General features: G+C 46.9%; 1 protein-coding gene across 1 annotated transcript; it reads right to left on the reverse strand.

Annotated features, from left to right (window-relative positions):
• Nucleotides 1–10,924: 10,924 nt before the first annotated feature.
• On the reverse strand, nt 10,925–25,584 carry MICB (MHC class I polypeptide-related sequence B). Its single transcript, XM_064380584.1, is given in 6 exon segments — nt 10,925–11,771; nt 14,264–14,449; nt 14,553–14,801; nt 15,385–15,660; nt 15,939–16,193; nt 23,009–25,584. Coding segments are annotated over 6 exon segments (1,164 nt in total). The 5' UTR covers nt 23,079–25,584; the 3' UTR covers nt 10,925–11,643.
• Nucleotides 25,585–25,589: the final 5 nt, after the last annotated feature.

Consider the following 25,589-nt stretch of genomic DNA (forward strand, 5'->3'; position numbering starts at 1 on the left):
GAAGGATGGGCCAAGATTAGAGTTCAGCTTTTTCCTTCAGCTGAGGAGGAAGTTGAGGGGGTCAGTCAGCTACATGTGACATGTATGGTGGAACCCAGAGCTACTGTTAGTTCCTCTGCTGAGAACTTTACCCTACAGAGAAAAAACATTTTACACACTGGTAAGCAGTTCTTTCCAGAATTGCTGATTCTTTTTAGAAATGCAAAAAATCAGATTCTTTTTAGAAATGCAAACATGACTTCCCTAACATTAATGTCAACTATTGGCCCTCTTACTAATCATCTTAATTAAGTAATCTCCTAACTCCCACTGAAATTAGCCCCAGAGTTGCATCTGAGCATTTGGATCCAAGACAGGAAGTCATTTTGGGATTTGGACCCGGCTGATCTGGGACTGTCTTCTAAAAGGAGGATTTTTACTAGCAGAGGAGCAAGGGTGAGCTCTGTATGGAGGAGAAAAGACAGAGGGACAGATTCCCAAGAAAACTCAGGAGCTTACCATGCAAAAGATTTTGGAATATATTTTTCAACTTGTCAGCAATTAATTGTTGGTCAACACAATCAGAACATCTGCTGGTGCAGTGTGGGTAACACACCCCATGGGCACAGAGGAAGGAGAACTGTCCAGACCCCAGGCACAACTAGTGCCTGAAGAATATCTCAGTTTATAGTGTTATTGCTCAGCTGTTTCCTTTACATAATCCTTCATATATAATCATATATTAGTTTATAGAATTAGTGCTTGAAGTGTAACTTCCTGCTTACATATATCTAGCATACTTAGTTCTATATAATCTTTCTATATAATCATATAGGTACTGTGGTCAGAGCTGTACTGACACATTTAGTGCTGATTTATATAATCCTTCTATATAACCATAGAGTAGTTTGTAGTAGGAGGAATGCCTAGTGCAGTCACAGAAGAGAAGCAGTACATTGGAAAACAGCCAGACCAGGAGGAGAACCAAAGATCCAGGCAGTGGTGTCCCTTCCTGGAAAGGCAGACTTGGAGCAAGAGTCTCTCTTCCTGATAAAGGAGTTGTTGTACCTTGCATCCACTTCCTGTGGAAAGTAGACCTCAGGCCTGAGATCCTGGAAGTAACTGAGAGAGAAGAACCCCACTGGTGTGGTGTGACCAGTCACAGCAACTGTACAGCCTGTCAGTCTTTTCTCGCTTCTGTGCTAGCTCAAATCATCCTCCCATAAATATCTTAAGAGAAGAGCACAAGTCTGTCAGCTCCCACTGCATTAGCTTACAGTATCCTTCTATTAGAAATCGTTTCAAGTCACCAGCCCCCAGATAGGAACTGTTGCGCATGAAACCTGTTGCACACAGCCCACCTCCTTGCCTCAGTGACCTAACGGGGGTGGACCCCTTTTCTGTACACGACCCTCTACTACTGTGCATGGCCCAGCCTCCTGCTGTGCACGGCCCACCTCTCTGCCCACATGACATAATGGGGTGGCCCCCTCGCTTGTAACTCATGTGATTATGTATGCCCTATTACTAAACCTATAGATGAGGACCTCACTCACAGCCCTGCCTCCTGCTTCTATCTAATAAATACAGATGCTCTTGGGCATTTGGAGGCCTCCGCTGATCTCCACTCACAGGTGATGTGGCCCCCCGAGTCCAGATGCTCTTCACCAGTTCTTCAGTGTCCTGTCTCTTTAATTCTTGGATCCTGTACCTCACCACAGCATAAGGGACTCCCCACGACGCTGTGGGGCCTCCACAGCCCTACATGCAGTCCAGGAATCTGTGCTTTAATAGCTCTCTGAGATTTCTGTGTGTGTGCTTATGTTTGACGAGCACATGGTCTCTGTAGAGTAGTGGCCCTTGGAGCTCCCTATGCCACCACGTTCTCTGCAGTCACTTCCCTCAGCTGCTTTTGAGTTGTGCATATGCATCACAATTCCTGGTCTGCTAATTATTTCCAGGTAACGTATTCATTTGGTAAAGATTCATCAAGCACTTGTCTTATTCTGGGTACTGTTCTCTATGGACCAGTTTCAGAAAAAAGAATGAAACTTCCTTGGACCGCATGGATAGCACAGCCTAGGTGGAGGTGGGAAGATGAATAAGCAAAGTGCAACATAACAAATGAAGTATTTGACATTATTTATTTCCTTTGAAGTCTATATTATTATTTTATAATAACAGTATTAATTTCCATATGTCTATGATTACCAATTAATTTTCTGGTTTTTCTTCCTTCCTTTCATTTTTTGGTTTTCCTTTCTTCCTTTTTATATTTTTTTTGAGAGGGAGTTTCACTCTTGTTGCCCAGGCTGGAGTGCGATGGCATGATCTCAGCTCACTGCAACCTCTGCCTCCCGGGTTCAAACAATTCTCCTACCTCAGTCTCCCGAGTAGCTGGGATGACAGGCATATGTCACCATGCCCAGCTAATTTTTTGTATTTTTAGTAGAGAAGGGGTTTCTCCATGTTGGTCAGGCTGGTCTCCAACTCCCGACCTCAGGTGATCTGACCGCTTCAGCCTCCAGAAGTGCTGGGATTATCGATGTGAGCCACCGAGCAAGGCTTTATGTCTTTTTTAATATATCTTAGTGACATTCTAAATATTAGTAGAGGAAGTATTTTGCTGAAAAACCAACAATTTTATTTATATAAAAAGTCTTTGTTTTATTCTTTTTTTGCTTTCTTTTTGTTTTTGAGATAGAGTCTTGCTGTGTAGCCCAGGCTGGAATGCAGTGGAGCCATCTCTGCTCACTGCAACCTCTGCCTCCCGGGTTCAAGCGATTCTCCTGCCTCAGCCTCCTGAGGAGCTGGTATTGCATGAGCCCGCCACCATGCCCGGCTAACTTTTGTATTTTAAGTAGAGACAGAGTTTCACCATCTTGGCTGCTCTGGTCTCAAACCCCTGACCTCAAGTGATCCGCCCATCTCGGCTACTAAAGTGCTGGGAATACAGACGTGACCACCGTGCCTGGCCTTTTGTTTTATTGTTGAAAGGTGGGTTTGCCGGCCACAAATTCCCAGTTTGATGTTGGTTTTTTCCTCAGCTGGTGAATGCTGATGTTTCTTCTGGCTACTGTGGCTGACAGGGAGAGATGTCAGCTACATTACAATCCATATGCATGTTAAACGATCTGTGTTTCTTCCATGGCTGCTTTCAAGATCACTGTTTGTCTTTACCGTCTGAAGTTCCAGTGCAGTCTGAGCCAATGTGGATTTCCTTTCATTCATGAGGCTGTGTAGACCTTTACTTAATCGTTTGCCATCACCTCGTTAAATACCTCCTTTTAGTCACTCTCCTTTCATCTTCTAGGAGTTTAATTAGACTGTTAAACCTCATTCAGCCACCGTATAATTGTAGTAGGCAGAATAATGGACCCACAAATATATTCAAACCCTAAGCTCCAGAACCTTTGGTTGCATAATCTCACATAACAAAAGGAACTGCAGACATGGTTAGGGTGTGGACACTGAGAGGGGAGATTATCCTGGATTATTTAGGTGGGCTCAATCTGATAAGGAATTCTTTTTTCTTTTGTCTTTTCAAGTTTTATTTTAGGTTGAAAGGATACACATTCAGGTTTGTTACATGGGTAAATTGCGTATCACGGGTGTTTGGTGTGCAGATAATTTTGTTACTCAGGTAATCAGCACAATACCCGATGGGTAGTTTTTTAATCCTCCCATCTTCCCACCCTCCCCACTAAAGTAGGCCGCCGTGTCTGCTGTTCCCGTGTGTACACAATGTCTAGCTCCCACTTATAGGTGTGAATATGTGGGATTTGGCTTTTGATTCCTGCATTAATTTGCTTAGAATAATGGTCTCCAGCTCCACCCACGTTGGTATGAAGGACGTGATTTCGTTCTTGTTGCTGTGGCTGGGTAGCACACCATGGTGCACACGTACCACATTTTCTTGATCCAGTCCACTGTTGAGGGGCATCTAGGCTGACTCCTTGTCTTTGCTGATTGAACGGTGCTGCACTGATCACGAATTCTTAAAAATGGAGATAACTGAAGAAATGTAGGGCAGACGTAGTGTGGAATTTCATCTGCAGTGATTTCTGATCTAGGGAAATATGATTGTCTCTTTTTAAATTAGTGGATTAAGTGCTAAAATGCATTAAAAGATTTAAATATTCTTGCAATCTTGGGATACATAACTTGGTCAAGAAATTTAATTAGTTTATAGCACACTGATGGACACGGTCTACTGTTTTTCTCATCTATGTTCACCTAATTATTAATAGTGATTTTTCTATTATGTTTCTTTGTTTTTTGTTCCCTAACTGGCTTTAGAATGAGCACTATTCATTTCTAATAAAGTGAATTTTCTAGCTTTCCATATATTGGCCCATTCTCTTGAATATGTTAAATAAGTCCAATAACCTTCCCTGAAGGTTTAGTAGAAATTCCCTGTGAAACAGTCTTGATATGGCTGAACAGTAATAGGATTTTACAACTGTTTTAACTTCTTTGTTTGTAGTATGTATTTTCTTTGATGTAATTTGTTTTTATAAATTCAAAATTGTTTACATCTCCATTATAGCTGCAGTGGCATATTTATCTGTCATAATACTATTTTGTCATAACATATGTTTATCATGTGTATTTATTAGTGTGTTTTGTTATAACATATTTATCTGTCATAACACTGTCTTGCTCCTAATTGACATTGCCTGTTTTTTCCCCTGTTCAAAAGAAACAACTGCCTTTGGTAGGCTGGGTCCTCAGCAGTGGCAGCTGCCCGGTCAGCCTTGGTGAATGGTGAGTCAATTGCTGTGCCCATGCAGGGTCCACCCCAGCCACCGTGATCACTTCGTGCAGGGACCCTATGAGCAAGCCCCGTGCACCTGAGAGTCATCATCCATCAAGACATCTCGCCCACCTGGTTATAGGGAGCCCCAGCCCCTTTGAGATCCTCTGGCGTGTATTCACTTGCAACCTCTGTCTTCACACGCTCTTCACATGGAAAGAGCTCAGTGCACACTTCACTCTTCCACCCCCTAATTCTCCAACTTTAATTTCCCCAAGTTCCAGACTGGCCAGGGAACCCACGTGCCACTGCCCATGATTCATTCATTCAGGCACTACTGGGGCATCATTTCACATCCTTCACCTCCTGTGATTCTGTTTGGGTTTGATTCCTAGTTCCTGGCTCGACAGCCATTTCCAAAGCTGTTCTGGTGTCAGTTCCCAAGCTGACTGCTCTTGCTGTAGATTCTCTTCTTCATACCTGAGTCATGGGCATTTATTTCCTGGAATTTAAAAAAATGTCACTGATATTTTCAATGCAGCATTTTAAAGGACTTGTAGTAGGAGAAATTCTATATTAGCTTAGAGGTATTTGTTTCAAAACACCAGAAAAGTATACTTGAATGGACAACATGCATGGAGGAAGGGGGACAAATCATAGGTGGGCAGTGGGTTTTGACCAAGTGAAAACTCAGGTAAACAACATCTTCATCAAGCCACAGGATTTACTGCCTCCAAGAAACACCCGAGTCCTACTTACTCATAAACCACCCTCCTCACCCTACAGTAGCCACTCTCTTGATTTGTAACACTGTAGATTAGTTCTGCAGTTCTGAGTGAATGGAATCATACGTGGTTTTCATGTCATCGGCCTCATCATCTTTGTTGGGCTCATCATCGTGCTGTGTGTGGTCACAGCCTGTTCACTCCCATGGCCGTCAAGTGCTCCACTTTGTACATGGCTCATCCTCTTGTCCCTTCACTGTCGATGGACATCTGTGTTGTATCTAGGCTTTACAACCTGTGCTGCTATGAATAATTTTTCATATATTTTGGCAAAACACATGCATTTCGACTGGTTTTAACTAAGAGTGCTATTGCTGGGTCATAGGTGAGTGGATGCTTGACTTCTTCTCTCAAAAAACAACTTTCTAGCTGGACGCGGTGGCTCACGCCTGTAATCCCAGCACTTTGGGAAGCCAAGGTGGGTGGATCACCTGAGGTCAGCAGTTTGAGACCAGCCTGACCAACACGGAGAAACCTCGTCTCTTCTGAAAATACAGAATTAGCCAGGCGTGCTGGCACATGCCTGTAATCCCAGCTGCTCATGAGGCTGAGTCAGGAGAATCGCTTGAACCTGGGAGGCAGAGGTTGTGGTGAGCTGAGATTGCATCACTGCACTCCAGCCTGAGCAACAACAATGAAAGTTTGTCTCAATTAAAAAAAAAAAAGTTTCTATTGAGTGATTAAATAGTAGAAGAGGGTAAATCTCTTCTTTTGGAAATTATTCAGCTAGTAAGTTAGGAAGGAATCAGAGACTGAGAGTATAATTCTTTTGCAACACATAATGAATTAACAGATTTAGCCATTGAACAGCAATGGCAATTAGAGTACAGTAAAAATAGATAACCATCAGTAAGTTCTTCTTCCTGATGGAAGAACAATACAGTGCCATAAATAAAGTAGTCAAGAAAAATATCTAGCTTGCCTATAAGCAAATCTCTGCAGTCAACTACCAATTTATAGAAAGTACAGATAAAAATGGTCCACATCAAACTACGCCTTGGGGTGCAGCCAGCAAAATGCAAACTGTGGAAAACTCAGGCAGACAGTATAAATTTCAAGGAGGAACAACAAAAAAAAGAACAAAAATTATATATTCCAAAGTAAAAGTAAACCACAATTTTAGATGATGAAAATATAAAATAGAACAAAGAAGTGATGATCATTAAAGTTAGGCTGTGATTTTCTGTGGGGGAGGGAAGAGTTTATCACTGAGCTGGGGCAGATGATGGGGTTTCTGGGCTGGCTGACAAACTTCTATCTCTCTGGTGGTTAAAGTGTGTTTCCCTTTTATTGAAGGGCAACATTTTCAGACAAGTTTTCTTTTTTGGTACCTGTTTCATTTTATGACAAAAAAGCTAATGAAGCATAAAATAATTTATAGGTCATGGTTATGTTTTGCACAAAGCCTAATCTCCACAACCCTCTCCACACACTGAGCTCCCAAAACAAGTGGCAGCCCCAGGACCCCCTGGCAGGGCCACCTCACTCCTGGGTGTGTTCATGTCACAGAAAGGCAATGTCCCGGGTCTATTCCGTGATGCCTGGAAGAACCTGATAGGACACACTGAGCGGAAGCTTTGCTTGTCACCTGCAGGTTCTTGGCCATCACTGTAGAGGGAGCAGGTCCTCATCTCTCCACAGGTCCAATCACAGCCAGAGCCTCCTCTCTGCATGGGGAGTGAGGCTGGTCCGTTCCCTGAACACAGTGACGGAGATCTCTCCAGAGGTGAAGATGACACCATTCTTCCTCCAACATGGTCCAACTTCATGTTTTTCTGCTTTACTGGAAAGTTGACTCTGGGTGACGTTCAATGCAGAAATCCCAGATAGGAAAGATGGGCAGATCTCAGGGCTGTATGTGATCTGGGACAGGGAGAGCATGGATCATGCTGCCCTTGCACACAGGAGGTGGGTGCTGGGGCTCTGCTTCAGGGTGGAGAGAGGTTATTGCTTATCCTCCAGGTTACAAATAAAAACCATTCTGCCTAGTCTGTCTTGTTCTCCCTGGATCCTGAATTCTAACAGGGACTGTCATTTTGTCAACTCCCTGGGAAGGACTTTTGGACACAAGAAAGTGGATGTGATTTCTAGGTTCACTGTGTTCTGGTTTATTGTGCTGCCAATAAAATACAGTCAAAATACATATTTAATAAATAATAAAATAACCTGTAATGAGTAAATGTCTCTCATGTACTGACACCATCGAGGTTTCCTCCAAGTGTGGGCACAGCTGCAGATACACCTTGTCTCTTTGGTCAGGACACAGGGTCAAGTGAAATAGGAAACCACCACAGTCACTGCAGAAAGGACCCTCATGGAAGAGGTGTGACAGGGAAGGTCTGTGGTCCCAGGGCCACCACATACAGGACTGACTCCCATTCTGGGAAGGACCTTTTTTTATTTTGTATTCACAGTAGTTCTGAACTTGCAGGATGCTGAGACTCAGCACTGGCCAGTTATACTGTTTCTTTCTTTACCATTAAACACTGTGTCAACGAGCCCCTGAATACATTTTTTTTTTCTCTTCCTGGAGAGAGGCAACATAATAGCAGATATGTTGAATCACACAAACCTACTTTCAGCATGTGCTTTCAGAAAAAGCTACTGAAAGATTAATTGCCCCAAAATGAGAGGGATACAAAAGTAAAAAGAAAGATTATATGTCCATGTTCATAGTGGCGTTATTCACAACAGGCAAGAAATGGAAGCAACCTAAATGTCTATCAATAGATGACTAGATCAAGAAAATGTGACTATACGCAGACAATGGCATATTATTCAACATTAAACACAAGAACATTTTGTTATATGCTGCAACATATATTAACCTTGAGGTCATTGCTAAGTGAAATATGCCAATCAAAAAAGCCTCCAAATACTGCATACTTCCATTTATGTGAGGTGTCTCAAACAGTCTAACTTGATGAACGTGAAAGTAGAATGGTGGTTGCCAGGGAAAACTTCTATAGGCAACGAGGCGTTTTTGTGTAATGGGCACCGAGTGTCAGCTTTCAAGGTGAAATGTTCTAGAGATCTGTTGCACCACAATGTGCTTACAGTTAATACTGTTATAGTACTGCATGCTTTTATTCATTTTTTGGGGGGGTTTAGATGACGTCTCACTACTTTCCCCAGGCTGGTCTTGAACTCCAGGCCTCCAGTGATCCTCTTGCCTCAGTCTCCCAAATTGCTGAGATTACAGACATGAGCCACCACACCTGGCCTATGGTACTGTATGCTTAAAAATGGTTATGATAGTAAATTTTTTGTGATGTATTTTTTGCCACAATGAAAAAATGCTTAGCCCTGTTACTAATTTAGAAAAAAAAGTGCATCACTAGTTAAAAATAAGTTAGGATGTGGCCTGTGGTCATTGCTACCCAGGAGGATGATGAGGTGGGAGGGTCACTTGAGCCTATGAGGTGGAGCCTGCAGTAAGCCATGATGGCATCGCTGCACTCCAGACTGGCTTAGAGAACAAGATTCTCTCTCTTTCTCTCTCTCTCTCTCTCTAAACACACACACATGGCCGGGCGTGGTGGCTCACACGTGTAATCCCAGCACTTTGAGAGGCTGAGGCGGGTGGATCACATGAGGTCTGGAGTTTGAGAACAGCCTGGCTAACATGATGAAACCCTGTTTCTAGATAAAAATCAACAGTAACAACAACAAACAAACAAACACACACACACAAACACAAAAACACACAGACACATCCATGAAGCAGCAAAATCAGCACCTCCTGAAACTGCACAAAAGACTCATACACCCCAGCTTGACATCTTGAATCAGTCTGCATTTGGCAGGACCCCAGGTGGCTCCACTGCATGTAAAGCACCACCCCAGATGGTGGTGGAGGGAGATCCTAGGATGGTGACTATGTTCCATAGGTAGAAGCCTCCAGTCCAGATGGGAACTGCCGGAAGGCCCAGGAGGGACATTTCCAGGAAGGTAAAGTGGAATATCCAAAGTCTGTAACTTCTTTAAAGAGTAATACGAATAGAAGAAATATCAGATTTAATGAGTGCTGTCTATAAAACAAACAAAAACAAAGGCAAGTATTAACTACAGGAAGAACAAATTGTTGTTCAGGAAGAGAAAAGTGGTGAAGCGGACATGAGAAAAGTAGTCGTGGAAAAAGAAACAAGGAATGGCTGAACTAGACATAATTCCTATAGAAATACATCGGGAAGATGAAAGCACGGGAAGAGTGCAAGGGAACAGGTGCGACGAACTACTGCATTTGCCACTGTGCTGTGCAACAGTCAGTGGCTGCAACTGAAAACCAAGCAGTGTTAATGAAGGAGTTGTATTTAGACATATGGAAGTAAAAGTTGGAAGACTTAGCTAAAAAGGTGGAAAATGGTTGCCTCTAGGAAGGCAGAAATTGAGAAGATGCAGAGAAGAATCATTTCTCTAGAGAAATCCTTTGCAAATATTTGACGTTTTAAATTATGGGCAATTAAACTTTGATTAACAAAAACTGGAATGAATATGAAAATTTATACCCAGTGAGAACAGAATTCGACAAGTGATGTGTAAGAGTTATTTAAAATATACGACTATTAGTTATATGTCATAAATGCATAAATGTGTGAATGACATCAACCCTGAATAAAAACATAGAAGAAAATGTCAATAAACACATCTCTGGATAAATAGCACATGAATGAATTCCGTACCCCAGCTCCCTTACTGGTTACCTTGGGAACCCAGGCAGTGGGAGGAAACAGGACCAACTAGAGTCCCTCATCCTTCTCTTGCTTCCAGGCAGGTCCTGGATCCACTCCTGCTGCAAGGAGGACTCCCATCTCTACGTTGATTTCACAGGCGTCACCCTCACACTCTCTGCCAGGACTGCCTTACGTGGGTGGGTCTGAGGTTGCCTTGAGCAACAAGTGCAGCACTCATCTGTGAGCCCCAAGACCAGCAGTCAGGAGGCATCAAGAAACAGGGTGGGGAATACCCCACCTCTTACTCATCTACTTTCCTGGTTCATTTATTCTTCATTAATTCAGTCCACACCTCCCCAGCAGTCACTTTACACCAGAACCTGACTGACCCAAATTCTTCAAAGTCAGAAAACCTGGAAGAACTCTCTATCCCCTCCCTGATGTCACACTTCAGCTCTGTGTCATCACATGAAGGCTCCAGCTCTTCAAGGCAGATGTTCCCCCACAGGGTCAGCCCCTGAATGTTGGCGCCAGATGTCCCACCTCCATCATTTCACAGCCCTTTCTGTTCTGCTGTGAATCTGTGGGTCATTGGAAACTAGCAGGGACAGGGGATGAGGACGGGAGACTGTTTTCACGCTGTGTCAAGGCGTTGAGACAGACCTCTCCTCCCTTGAACCTCATGCTTTATCCACTCCCAGACGCATGAAATAAAATACAGACCAGAAATGTCTATTTAAAGAGTAAACATCTATAGCATAAAATTTTGCACACAGAGTAGACATGAAGTAATGCATAAGACTGTGACGGGGGGTGAGGGGACCTCAAGGTGACAAGAAAGCTGGTCCTAGGCTCCTCAGGAGGAGTCATCACCAAGACACTCATGAAGCTCACCTATGACATTCTAATTACTGTACATGTAATATATTAAAATATAATAAGAGTCTGGGCCCAGTGGCTCAGGTTTGTAATCCCAGCACTTTGGGAGGCTGAGATAGGCAGATCACCTGAGGTGGGGAGTTTGAGACCTGCCTGGTTAACATGGCGAAACCCGGTCTCTATGAAAAATACTAGAATTAGTTGGATGTGGTGGTGTGTGTCTGTAATCCCAGCTACTTGGGAGGTTGAGGCACAAGAATTGCTTGAGCTGGGGAGGCAGAGGTTGCAGTGAGCTGAGATCACGCCACTGAACTCCAACCTGGGTGACAGAGTGAGACTTCCTCTCAAAAAAAATAATTATAATAATAGAAAAACAACGGAAATGATGATACCAACTAATATGGCACAGCTGCAAACACCTCATGCCTACTAACAGTTTGCGGCCTCCGACAACAAGAAATAAATGGTGTTATGTTCTCTGCTTCATAGGTCAGGAAACTGAGGCACCAAGAGGGAAAGTGCTGGTGAGATCCAGGCAGGGAGCTGAATCCCAGCCGCCTGGCTGCAGAGTCTAGGCGCCCTAAGTGGAGCCAGTGGGCCCAGGAGCTGACATCAGAGGCTGAAATCCCAGCTGTGCGGCATCCCTGTGGTCTCCTGTCCCAACCACGTGTTGATCCAGGACCTGCAGACTCATGAGCTCTGGAGAAAAGAGAGAAACCGGTGAACGCTCCACTGGGCGCAGAGTATTGTGTTTCTTCCCTGAGGACTTTTCTCTCTTCAGTTGCTCCAAAATCAGATTCTCCCTTTCTCAGAGGGAAAATTAGGCCCTTACATTTTTCTTCCTTCCACCTAGCTTTTCCCAGCCCCTGCCAATTCCCTCCCATCACTCCATCAACATCAGCACCTGCCCTGTGCCCACCACCCAACAGGCAGGGAGTGAAAGGGCCCCAAGACTAAAGGACAAAACGCAAGATGGAACCCAGTGCCCTCCCCTCCTCTCAGGCCTGACCAGTCCTGTCAGAGTGAGAGCCCTCCCCAAAGAGAAGCCCTGACCCTTGCCCTCAGTCCCCAGGCCCTCCTCTCCTGCAGAGGCACCTGCACACCAGGGCAGGCCCTGCCAAACGTGGACTCTGCCCTATACCTGTGGCTCAGCGTTCCTCCCCTCCCAGTCCAGAGCTGGCAGCTCTTAACTGGGGACCTCATCAAGAAGCCTGAGGGTGCCCAGCAGCCTCAGCATGGAAAGACGTGGCTGCCACAGGATCTGCACCTGACCCTTGGACCTCCCCACTTGCCTCAGGAGGCCCAGCCTCCCCTGACCCTCAGCACCACCCAGGCCTGTGATCTACTCTTGAGTCACCACTGCTCCTGCCTGGTCCACTTACCCGTGGAAATGCAGCTCCACCCCAGGGCTGCTGCTTGGTGAGGCTGCGAGGCCTTCCTGCTGTGTCCCTAGCAGGGATTCCACCCAGGACACTGCCCTTGCAACCTGCAAGGGATTTTCTCCATGTGGAGTAGGGGGACCCCTTAGCCTGAGGCTGCCTCTGTCCACCCGCTGCACCTGGGAACTGCCACTGCCACAGCCACCATCTCCCACACAGACCCTCCTGGAGAGGGAGCTCCAAATTTGAGTTCTTGTTTCATTTAATATGCTTTACAACATCAGTATTAGAGGAAATTCTATCAGGATCATAGAGCTGAAATTATATACGTCTTTATGGGACATCAACATTGAAAGCAGGAAGTTTGAGACATTGGCACATGACTTTCATACCCTTTTCCTGGCCAAACCCCCAATGACCTGTGAGGAAACCAATTAAGCTCACAGAAAACCGGAACTGACAATCCCTCTACAGGAGACACCGCAGGTGAGAGCAGGAGCCACTACACACCTGCTCTGCCCCTGCTGCGGGTGCCTCCTGGACGGGGCCCTCTTGCTGCAGGGCAGGGCATGAACCTTCCCATCTGCCCAGGGCTCAGGGGCAAACAGACAATGCAATTAGGTTGAACAATGAGAAACCACCACGCCTACCGCCACGTACACAGAAGTGGGGAAATGATAGAAAGACCCAGAAAGACCCAGGTCTCCTGGACTACCCAGCCCCGCACTGTCCCCTGCACTGCCTCTGTCTTTGCAGAAACACAAAACTTCCTGCTTTCTCTTTTCATCTCCTGTCAAACAACCTGACTGTGGGGGAAATGATCCTGATCGTCCCTTACTCCAAACTTACCAGGCAGTGAGTGACCACCTTGAGCAAGGGAAATAGCCTCAGGGAGGGCAAGGTCAGGCCACAGAGCACAGAACAAAGCCCCAGAAACATGGTCCCCAGGACTGGAGAAGAAAACACTTGAGGTAGGATGAGAACAGGGACCGCAGCTGCCCCGATGAGAGGCTGGGTCCCACTCCTCAAATGATCCACTAACATCTGCTTATCTACTTGTCTATATCATCTGCATGGAAACTCAGGGAGGCCAGGTGGCGAGAACCTGGAAACAGCATGGCCTTGAGTGACCCAGAGTACATGACACCCCCGACGCAGCTCCTGGAGGAGGCGCACGGGGAGCTGCAAAGTGGACAGAGATGGCTGTGTGCCACCAGGACCCTCCATGTTACAAGAGAGCCTCCAAGGGCCTGCACAGGCAGGGCCCCCAGTCCGGGCCTCATGTATCTCTTCCTTGGTGTCTCCCCCACCAAATGGCTGGAGAAACAGGGGAGAGGGATGCAGAGAGGAAGGGACTAGGGGCACCGCCTCCCCTCAGATTCCTCTCCAGTTTCTAGCCCTCCCCAGATCACAGCTGTCTTTACTATTTGCTCCCTCTGAGGCTGTGATCATCCAGGCCCTCAGCACTCCGCATGTGATTCCCAACTCACCCCTCCTGGATGTGCCCTAGTGAGCCCGAGAGACAGAGAGACTGGGATGAGGACAGAGCAGGCACCATCCTGCTTCCCACTGCTCACCTGCAGCAGGAAGAGGCCACAGCTAGACATTCGATGGCATTCCCTGGCCCTCACTTGGGAAGGATTTAGGGGTGTAGATGGAGATGTGGCTCCTGTTCCCCTCCCAAATACCTCAACTTCCAACACCTGTTCCAGAAGCCTGGTAACCTAAATGCCTATCTGTGCAGGAGCAATGAGGGGACCATAGTGCCCACACAGGAGCCCTCCTATCTCCAGCCACTGCCCCTTTTCTCACCTGGACCCTCTGCAGGTGATGCTCTCTTATTGCAATGACAGACACAGAGAAGAATAATAACAGCAGCAACAATAACAATAACAGCACCAATAACAGCACCAATAACAGCAGCAATAATAGCAGTAACAGCAGCAGCAGGAACATGTGGATTGGTTGTCCATTGACTATCGAGCACCAGCACCTTCCCTGAAAAAAGGCACTTGTTACACACTGGGCAGAGAGCCACAGCTGACCCTCTCCAGGGTCACCCAAGGCTCACAAGGGGGCACAGGGTGTGTGCTGTGATTACCACTGTGTTCCATGTAGCAGGTGAGCCTCTGCTCCTCTCCTTGGCGAATCCTGATGGTCACCCAGGTCTGGTAGGTTCCATTCCCATCAGGCAGGATGCCCTCTGACTGCTGGGCATCATGGCTCAAAGCTTCCCTATTCTGATGCCAGGTCAGTGTGATATTTGGGGGATAGAAGCCGGAAGCCGAGCATGTCATGTTGATGTTGCCCTCTGAATCCTCACTGCGGGTGACATTCACCATGGGGGGCACTGGTGAAGAAAGCGTAGAGTCGGTGAAGCCCTGCTCCCCTCTAAGGGAGATGAAGGGAACAGGGCTGGTCCTCTCCACTGTTCCCACTCTGGCTGAAGCACTCACAGACAGTGGACCTTCTGTAAGTCTGTCCTCACCCTGGGGCCCAATTCCTCTAGGGCTGGCAGGAGGATGGGCCTTGGGACTGCAGACTTAAGTTCTGGGATCCCCACAATGATGCTGAGGAGGGGCATGTTAGGGGTGGACTCCTGGGTCTGGGGCCAGGAGGGAGGGAACTCTTCGGGATGGGCAGGGTGGGAGGCAGATGGGGCAGCCCTGGTCCCTGAAGGCTTCCTCTCCTGCCTGCCACCCATCCCAGACTCAGGATTCTGTCAGAGGACCCCCTGCTTTCCCAGATTCCAACACTGGATGGTTCAATCCCAGACCCACTGGCTCTGACAGGAGAGGAAAATCAGGACACAATATACCAACAGGAAACGCCTGCATCCATAGCACTGGGCAGGTTTTCCTGTTCAGAGCTGGGGAGTGAGGCAACTCTAGCAGAACTGTAGGGAGAGGAGAGCCCCTGCCCAGGGTCGGTACCTGTTCTCCCGACGCACACCCGGGATTCCAGATATCCCTGTAGTTTCTGCCGGCAGTCTGCCAGCACAGCGCCAGCTTTCTTTGCATTTTCCTTCAAGACATTTGTGATGTTTATAGGGAAGATCTGAGCTCCAGAGGACTGGGGCACTTTCCATTTCTGAGTGCTCAGGTTTTGGGAGAGGAAGAGCTCCCCATCATAGTAGAAATGCCGGAAGCCCCTGGTGCTGCCGTCTTCATGTATCTCACAGCGTCTAATCTCCTGGAGGGAATGCAAGGCTGCCCCCACCCAGCAGTGACTTCTCCATTTCTTAACCCCTCACCTTCCTGCCCAAGTGAGGAACTCAGCCCAGCCAGGATCCCTCCCTGGGTCTCCTCTGTGCCTCCCTGTGCTGGCTGAGTGCTGGCTCACCTTCCTGCTTAGCTCCACTGATCCCCCTTTCCCACCTCCAGCCCCAGCCAGATCCAGTGGCAAGAGACAGGTCCCTGCTCTCTGCCCCTAAATTTTCTGGAAAAGGCCTCTCCCATCACTCTTGCCCCTCCCTGCCCACTCTTACCTCCTTTCTGTCCCTTTTTATGAGCCAGGATCATCTTGAGGTCCTTCTCATTCTCTCTCAAGTCCTCGATCTCTGTGTTTGAGGTCTCAGCTCTCAGGACTGCTTCTGCCCAGTGTCCCTGGCGCCCTGCAGGGCATTTCTGCCTGTCACAGTGCAGGAAGAGCTGACCATCCAGATGTCCCTCAGCGAGAAATCCTGACTGCACAGATCCATCCTGGGACAGCACTGTGAGGTTATAACGAAGGCTGTGGGGCTCTGGGGAAGAGAAAATCACAGATGAAACTTCTATCTGGAAGTAACTTCACATCGATGCTTAACACACAGGTCTGCTGTCCCGACCTTCCTGAGGAGGCAGGAAATGCACATGGGCAAAGGGACAAGAATGAGGGTTTCATATACAAGGAAAACTGGGAAGCTGGTAGGATAGAGGAGGGGTCTGAGGATTGGAAGAAGGGGGAATGGAGATGGCAAACTTGTAGGCCAGGTGCCAGGGCAGGGTGGCCACAGGCCCCCTAAGGGTATAAGGGGCCACAGGGAGAGGTTCTTCTGCAGGGGTAATGAAGGAACATGAAGGCAGTGGTGGAAGGAAGGTCTTGCCAGAGGGGAGGTGTGGAATGGGAAGGGACTCAGGCTCAGAGCAATCCATGTCCAGTGTGGCTGTGGTGCACAGGTGACAGTGAGATGGAGACAAGGGGAGCTGCCTCGAGAAAAGACTCATCATGGACAAGGTGGGGCAAGGGAGGGGGTGGTCATGAGGCACAAGGGGCAAGAAGGTTGTAGCCCCAGGGAAGTTTATAGTGGGGTCAGTATCCCAGAGGGAAGTAATGGTGTGGGCTTGGGTCCAAGTGGAAGAGTGGCATGACAGCATGACAAGGCCCCAGGACAGCAAGTGCATGAACCCGCTAGTGTCCACTGGGGTGGGTAGGTGGCAGGGTCTCAAACAGTCCATCTTTTCAGCAAATAGTGCTGGGGGAACTGGATGTTCAAATAAAATAAAATGGCATCTTTAATTTGCACTCTATACAAAAATTAACTCAAAATGAATGAAAGACCTAAACTCTAAACTCGAGAACTAAACTTTAAAAAGTCTTAGAAGAAAACATTGGGGATAATCTTCATGACACAGGATTTGACAGAGCTTTCGTGGATATGACACCAAAGCACAGACAGAATAGAAAGAACTGACAAACTGGACTCAAGAAAATTAAAACATCTATGCATTAAAGGGCACGAGTAGAGTGAAAAAGCAATCAACCCCTGAAATGAAATAAATACTGCAAATCACATATCTGATAAGAGATTAGTTTCCAGAATACATAAAGAAGTCTGACAAAAACAACAAAACAGTCAACCCACTCAAAAATGGGCAAAGTAGCCAAGAGAGGCTTTGTGGCGGAAAAATGGACAAAAGGCTTGAATGGCCAATTCTTCAAAGAAAATATACAAATGATCAATAAACACATGAAAAGATGCTCAATATCAGTAGTCATTAGGAAAATGCTAATCAAAACCACAATCAGATACCACTTCAAACCAATGAAGATGACTATTATCTAACACACCCACACACACACACACACACACACACACACATACACACAGAGAGAAAGCTTGGCAAGGAGATAGAGAAACTGAAGCCCCTGTGTAATGCTTCTGGAAATATAAAATGGCACACTTGCAATAGAAGATACTATGGCGATTCCTCTAAAAATTAAAAAATGAAATACCACATGATCCAACAATTCTATTTCTGGGTATATATCTAAAGGAAATAAAAGCAAGAACATGAGGAAATATTTGTACTCCCATTATCATAGTAGCATAATTGACAATATCTAAAAGGTGGAAGTAACCCAAGTGTCCATTGTCTGAGAAATGGATAACCAAGACGTGGTACGCACATACAGTGAGTATTATTTATCATTAAGAGGAATGAAATTATGACCTGGATAAACCTCAAAAATATAATAAGTGAAAGAAGCCAGAAACAAAAAGATAAACATTATATGATTCTACTTAAATGAGGTACCTAGAGTGGTCAAATTCATAGAATCAAAAAGTAGAATGGTGGTTACTAGGGGAGAGAGGTAAGGAGGAATGGGGACATACTGATTAATGGGTACAGAGTTTAGGGTTGCATGAAAATGTGAATGTATCTAATGCCACTGAAGTGTATGTTTAAAAGTGGTTAAAAGAGTAAGATTTATGTAATGCACACTTTACCACAATTAAACATTTAAAGAAGGAATACCAAGCCGATTCAAACTGTTCTGAAAAACAGAGGAGGAGGGAATACTCCCAAACTCATTTTACAAAGCCAGGAATCTGATACCAAAACCAGGCAAAGACACATTAAAAAAAGAAAATGACAGGCTTATATCCCTGATGAACACCGGTGCAAAAACCATCAATGAAATACCAGCAAACAAAATTCAACAATACATTAAAAAGATCAATCTTCATGACCAAGTGGAATGTATTCCAGGTATGCAAGGATGGTTTAACATACCCAAATCAATCGATGTAATACATCATACCAACAGAATAAAGGACAAAACCATACCATCATTTCAATTGATACTGAAAAAGCATTTGACAAATTCAACATCCCTTCATGATAAAAACTCTCAAAAAACAGTATAAAAGGAACAGACTTCAATATAATAAAAACCATATATGACAAACTCACAGCTAGTAATGTACTGAATGGGGGAAAACTGAAAGCCTTTTCTCTAAGATCTGGAGCAAGACAAGGATGACTACTTTTACCATAGTTGTTCAACACAGTACTGCAAGTCCTGGCTAGAGCAATCACACAGGAGAAGGAAATAAAGGACATGGAAATTGGAAAAGAAAAAGTCAAATTATCCTTGTTTGCAGATCATGTGCTCTGATATTTGGAAAAACCTAAAGACTCCAACAAAAAACTATAAGAACTGAAGAACAAATTCAGTCAAGTTGGAGATTCAAATTCAACATCAAAAATCAGTAGCATTTCTACAGGCCAACAGCAAATAATCTGAAAAAGAAATAACAAACTAATCCCATTTACAATAGCTACAAATAAAATAAAATACCTAGGAATAAACTTAACTGAAGAAGTGAAAGATCTCTCCAATAAAAATTATAAAACACTGACGTAAACAATTGAAGTGGACACAAAAAGTGAAAAAGATATTCCATGTTCACGGATTGGAAGAATCAATTTTGTTAAAATATCAATGCTACCTGAAGCAATCTATAGACTTAATGCAATTCCTATCAAACACCAATGACATTGTTCACAGAAACAGAAAACATAATCCTAAAATGTACATGGAACCACAAAAAACCCAGAATAGATAAAGCTCTTCTGAGCAAAAAGAACAAAACTAGAGGAATCACACTATGTAACTTCAATTTATAGTACAGAGCTACAGGAAGCAAAACAGCATGGTAGTGGCATAAAAACAGACACACGGACCAATGAAACAGAACAGAGAACCCAGAAACAAATCCTTACATCTACAGTGAACTTATTTCCAATGAAGGTACCAAGAACACACACTGGGTAAAGGCGAGTGTCTTCAATAAATGGTGCTGGGGAAACTAGATATCTATATGCAAGAATAAAACTATGTCCCTAGTTCTCACCATATACAAATATCAAATCAAAATGGATTAAAGACCTAAACCTATGACCTCAAACTAGGAAACTGTAAGAGAAAACGCTGGGGAAACTCTCTAGGATATTGGACTGGGCAAAGATTTTTTAAGTCATACCCCACAGCCACAGGCAACCAAAGTAAAAATGCATAAATGTGATCATATCAAGTTAAAAAGCTTCTGCACAGCAAAGGAAACCGGCTGGGCGCAGTGGCTTGTGCCTGTAATCCCAGCACTTTGGGAGGCTGAGGCAGGTGGATTGCCTGAGCTCAGGAGTTCGAGACCAGCCTGAGCAACACAGTCTCGTCTTTACTAAAAATACAAAAATTAGCCAAGTGTGGCGGTGTGCGCCTGTAGTCCCAGCTACTCAGGAGTCTGAGACGGGAGAATTGCTTGAACCTGGGAGGAGGAGGTTGCAGTGAGCCGAGACTGTGCCACTGCAGTCCAGCCTGGGCCACAAAGAAAGACACCGTCACCCCCCTCAAAAAAAAAAAAAAAGAAGAAAAGAAAAGAAAAAAAAGGAAGAAAAACCTCCTACACAGCAAATAAAACAATAAACAAAGTGAAAAGACCATCCAAGAGTGGGAGAAAATGTTTCAAACTATTCATTTGACAAAGGATTAGTAAGTGAAACATATAAGGAGCTCAGACAACTCTATAGGAAAAAAACATCTAATAATCCAAGTTAAAAATGAGCAAAAAATCAGAATAGTCATTTCTCAAAAGAAGACATGCAAATGGCAAGCATGTATATGAAAAGGTGCTCAGCATCACTGGTCATCAGATACATGCATCAAAACTACCATGAGATGTCATCCCACCCCAGATAAAATGGCTGTTATCCAGAAGACAGGCAATAAGGAATGCTGGCAAGGATTCCTTAAGAGAACCCCTGAACACTGTTGGCGGGAGTATAAACTAGTACACCACTATGGGAAACAATGTGGAGGTTCCCAAAGACTAACATAATAGAACTGTCATATGCTGCAGCACTCCCATTGTAAGGCATATACCTCAAAGAAAGGAAACTGGGATATTAAAGAGTGATCTACTTTTCCATGTTTACTGAGGCACTATTCAAAATAGCCAAGATCTGCAAGCAACCTAAGTGTCCAACAACAGGCGAATGGATAAAGAAAACGTGGTGTACATGTGTATGCGGAGTACTATTCAGCCGTCCTGTCATTCGCAAAGACCCGGAGATCATTATGTTACGTGAAATAAGCCAGGAACAGACAGACAAACTTTGAGTGTTTTCACTTATTTTCGGGAGCCAAAAACTAAAACATTTGAACTCATGGGGAAAGAGAATGGAATGATGACTACCAGACGCTGAGAAAGGTAGTGGGGAGTGGGGGAGTGGGATGGTTAATGGGTACAAAAATATAGTTAGAATGAATAAGATCTCGTTGATAGCACAGTAGGGAAGTCAACAATAATGTATTGTATATGTAAAAATACTGAAAGAGCATAATGGGATTGGGATTGTTTGTAGCACAAAGAAAGGATAAATGCTTGTTGTGATAGATACCCCATTTACCCTAATGTGATGATTACATATTGCATGCCTGTGTTAAAACATCCCATGTACTTCATAAATATATACACATATATGTAGTACATACTCAAACAAAAGTTAAAAACTAAAAAGAAAAAAAAGCAGGAGTTGGGAGTACTGGCCAGAGAGAGAAAACCAAGGTAGATGGGGAGTCTCCAAGCCTGAGGAAGGGCCTGCCAAAAGTAGTGCTGGAGGGGAAACAGTCACCCCAGAGCAGGTAAAACAAAGATTTTAGGTATGTGGTGTAGGGAGTGAGAGCCCACTGGGGTCAAGGAACCGAAAGAAAAGAATGAAGGTCAAGGAACAGTTGGACCAAAAGCCTGTTTTAGATCTGGGTTGGGAGGGGAGATGGGCAGAGCAAGAACTGGAAGGCAGTGTGAGCGTGGGGCAGTAGTGACTGTGGAGGAACTTGGGTTGGGGTGAGGACAGGAGGGGAGGGTGCTCTGTGTGAGGTGGGTTTTGGGAAAGATGAGAACTTGCTGAGGGCCCAAGGCAGGTGAGCAAGAGGTAGGAGCAACACAAGGTCCCCAGGTGGAGAGGGGCGGAGGGACCAGGGAAGGATGGTCCAGCACCTGTGGGCTGGAGGGTGGTGTCATCCAGAGGGTGAGGCTGAGGATAAAGGAGAGGGGAAGGGGCTACCGTGAGGCAGGGCCCAGAGCAGGCACCTGCACTGGAGGGGAGGGGGAATCTGCGCTGCTCTGCGTCCTGCCTAAGACTCAACTGTCATTGGCACCAGGGCTCCTCTTGGGTGGTCTGGAGGGGAGTGGGATGGAGGCCTCCCCCCTCCCCCCCGCTACCTCCCGCCTCCCCCCTCCCCCCCCGCCACCCCCGCCTCCCCCCTCCCTCCCGCCTCCATCCCCGCCTCGCCTCCCCCCCACCTCCCCCCGCTCCCCCGCGCTCTCCCTCCCCTCGCCAAAAGGCAGCACGAGAAAGTGAGGGTCAGGGACAGTTGGGAGTGGGAGGCATAGGGGCAGCACTGAGTGAAGGCTGCTTGTAGGAAAGGCCCATAAGGGAGGCAGGAGAAACCTGCTGTGGTGGAAATGGTTCAGAGAACTGCAGACAGGAAGGGGTAGCAGGGAGCAGGGAGGGCAACAGGACCCAGGGGACCCTGAGATGGGCAGGGGAGGAGGGGCAGGGAATCTGGTGTCCTTAGATCACTGGTCATTCGTAGGGGTGGGATGCCAGAGTGGAGAAGACCCCCTCACCCCAGCCCCGTCCTCCCCGGGAGTAGGAGGCCAGGGGAGAATGAGCTGGGAATGACAGAAGTCGCGGGAAGAATCCTCTGCCCGGAGCCTGCAGCCTCAAATCCCCTTTCCCCTCAGCCACCCCCACAGTCCCCACAGCAGCAGAAAGCACCACCAGCTCCAGGTCCCGAGAAAGGAGGGCCCCAAATACAGGAGCTACGGCCCGGGAGCTGAGAACCCGCCGGCTCCGGAGAGAGGACAGGGCTTCAGGGACCTGAGAGCCGCCCCCAGCACTGGGAGATGTAGCTGCCTCAGTGGCCGAGCTGGGAGGACTCTCAAATGTCATTCGAAGGAGCAGCCCGGGGTGGGGGGCGCAGCCCGAGACCCCAGGGGTCTCAGAAGGGCTGGTTGTCCGAAGTGAGAGGAGGCGGAGGCGAGGAGACGAGAGCGAGTGCAGGACAGGAAAAGGCAGGCGCGGGCGATGCCCGGTCCCGAGGAGGACAGAAAAGAGACGGGAAAGCAGGGCCGAGGTGTGGCGGCCACGGGCCGCGTCCAGCTCCCCGCAACCCCGACCCCGCACCTGAGCCCCGCCCGGACCGCGCCGCACTCGCGCCTACTCACCGGGACCCCCGGAAACGCCCGCCACTCCCGCTCCACGGAGGGCCGCCAGAAACCCCACTCACCAGCCTCTGCTCCCGGGCGTGCAAAAGGGAAGGCGGGGGCCAGAAACAGCAGGAGCCGACCCAACCCCATGGCCCCGACGTCACCACCCTCTCAGCTGCTGAAGCAGACGTGACTGAGCGGAGCTGGGGAGAAGGCCGCGCTGATATTTAAGCACAACCACCGCTCCTCCAATGAAAATGAAGGCGGGAACTTGGGCACAGCTTTGTCCACACGTGGGCGGAGAGGGCGGGGCCACGCTTGGAAATTTCCCAGGGCTTGAGACTTGGGAACTGTAGCCGGCGGAACCTGGGACCCAGACGGATGGGAGCGAAAGGGAGCGCAGCCAAAAGCGGGGACCAGCTGTGAGTAGCTGAGAGTACAGCTCCAACCTGAAGAGCACGGCCAGGGCCCTGCCGCCCTCCCTGCGTCGCGACCACCCATCCCCGCACCCCCACCCTAAGGAACGCGGGCCTCACCAAGCCCCTTTCGCTGGTCGCCTCATCCGACCGGCTCTCATTGGCTTGTTCCTTCCAGGACAGACGACGCGTGATTATTCTCCTAACACACTACCTCAGCCGCGCACAGCGCTACTAGCAATGAGACCAATGAGCAGATTTGCAGACCTGTTTCCAGATCTCAGCCACCTCTGCCTCTGAGCAGCACCTGCCCCAGGAGAACCGCTCAGACGACAAACTCTTAGACTTTTCAGCTTTAGAATCTCCTTCTCTTCCTTTTAACTCAAAGCCAGGTCCCCTTTCACTCCCTAATATCCTGCATGTTTCTGAGGTCTCTCAGGGCCGCCTCTCTATTCAGTCCCTGGGTGATCACAGGGCCAACGAGGCAGCTCCCCATGGTTCACTGTAACACCAAGCTCTCTCCAGACTCCTTTCTCCAGCCTGCCTTAGGACATCTGTACCTCTAGGACCACAGTCCCCTCCGATGTGACAAATCCACAATGACTCTCTACACGTCTCCCACCACATCATCCTCTCTTCCTCCCTGGTTTCTCTTAAGAGCATCACCATCCTTGGTCCTTTCTGATCTCCTCTTTCCCCTTCATCTCCAGGAGTCAAAGGCAGCTCCTCCAACCCTATTTCAATCCCACAGCCACTGCCTTAGTCTAGGCTTTTCCCTCCCTTCAGCCTGGATTACTTCACAGGCTTCCCAAACACTGTGCCTGCCCCAGTTGTAACCAGAGTGCCCCAAACCATCCACAGCACCCCTCTGCTGATTGTCACACATGATGCTTCCACTCTACCATGGAAACCATAGCTGCCAAAACCTGCTCTCTGACACCACCCCCATTTCTCTGGTGACATCTCCCTAGGGTTTCAGTAAAAGTGGGCTACTGAGCTGTGCACTGTAAAAGGATAAATTATGTGGCATATGAATTCTCAGTTCTCAATAATAATAACGCTGCCCAGAAAGCCTCTTTCTACTGTGAGAATTGCCTTGTCCTCAGCACACATCTCAGTCTTTGGGACGTCTAGCCAGTGGTCTTCAAACCTAGCTACTGCAGAGAACCACATGGAGAGTTTTAACATCCATGTTTCTAGGCCACAGCCCAAACCAGTTAAATCAGTAAACCTAGGTTGGACCTAAACCTTAGTATCTTTCAAAGTTCCCTAGGTGATTCCAGTGTGTAGTCAAGTTTTAGAACTGATCTAGCTCATGGTTTCAACCTTCCTGATGGTACTGACTGTGCCCCGTCTTGAATCTTTTTTTTTTTTCCCTCACTCTGTCACCCAAGTGGAATGCAGTGGCGTGATTATAGCTCACTGCATCCTCCAATGCCTGGGCTCAAGCAATCCACTCACCACAGCCTTCTGAGTAGCTGGGACTACAGGCAAGGTTCACCACACCCAGCTGTCATCTGCCATCTTCTACCCTCCCCCATTAGACTATGAACCCTCCAGGATCAGGAACTGTGTCCATTTCTTCTTTGTCAGCCTCACAAACATCTTTTTAAGTTGAACTATACCTGTCATTACTATTTCTCTATGATCCCTAGCCTACACTTTTCTGTGGATGAAAATGTAATGTATTAGAGAATTTTAACCATTTTAGTTTTCCCATTAACATTCACTAATAATTTATTTTGATCTTCATAATTTATTGAGCACTGCAGGGACCAGGGTTCTTTCCCCACCTTAGAGAGATTATTTTCACTGCTAAATATTGAGATTATTTTCGGTGCTAAAGATCATAAGCCTAGTGACAGACAGAGGGAGATGGACCCAACTCTCCTGACACAGGTCCCAAGCTCTTCCCTCCACAGTGTCTACCCTCCCCCCAGGACTTCCTGTGTGTTCCAGCTCCAGCAAAGGGTCTCATTCAGCTCACCCCCCCCGCAAAAAGACTTTTCGCAGTTCTATAATAATAAATATGCAAGGTTTGTTCCAAGGCATTTAGAAGTGGTTGTTTGGAGACGTGAAGCTAGTCCTGTCCTGGGCTAGGGGAGGCGGAGATGGTCTTGAGCTCCCGGTGAGTCGCTTCTCATCGCCCAGGCCTGGCATCCCCTCCCCCACCAAGCCTCCCAGGTCTTCTATCCGAAGCCCTCCCTTTCCACTCCCCCTCCAGCCCCCTCTGCTCTGCCCCACC

Source organism: Aotus nancymaae, unplaced genomic scaffold, assembly GCF_030222135.1.
Source record: "Aotus nancymaae isolate 86718 unplaced genomic scaffold, 86718_ANA_hifiasm-v0.15.2.pri h1tg000027l, whole genome shotgun sequence".
NCBI lineage: Eukaryota > Metazoa > Chordata > Mammalia > Primates > Aotidae > Aotus > Aotus nancymaae.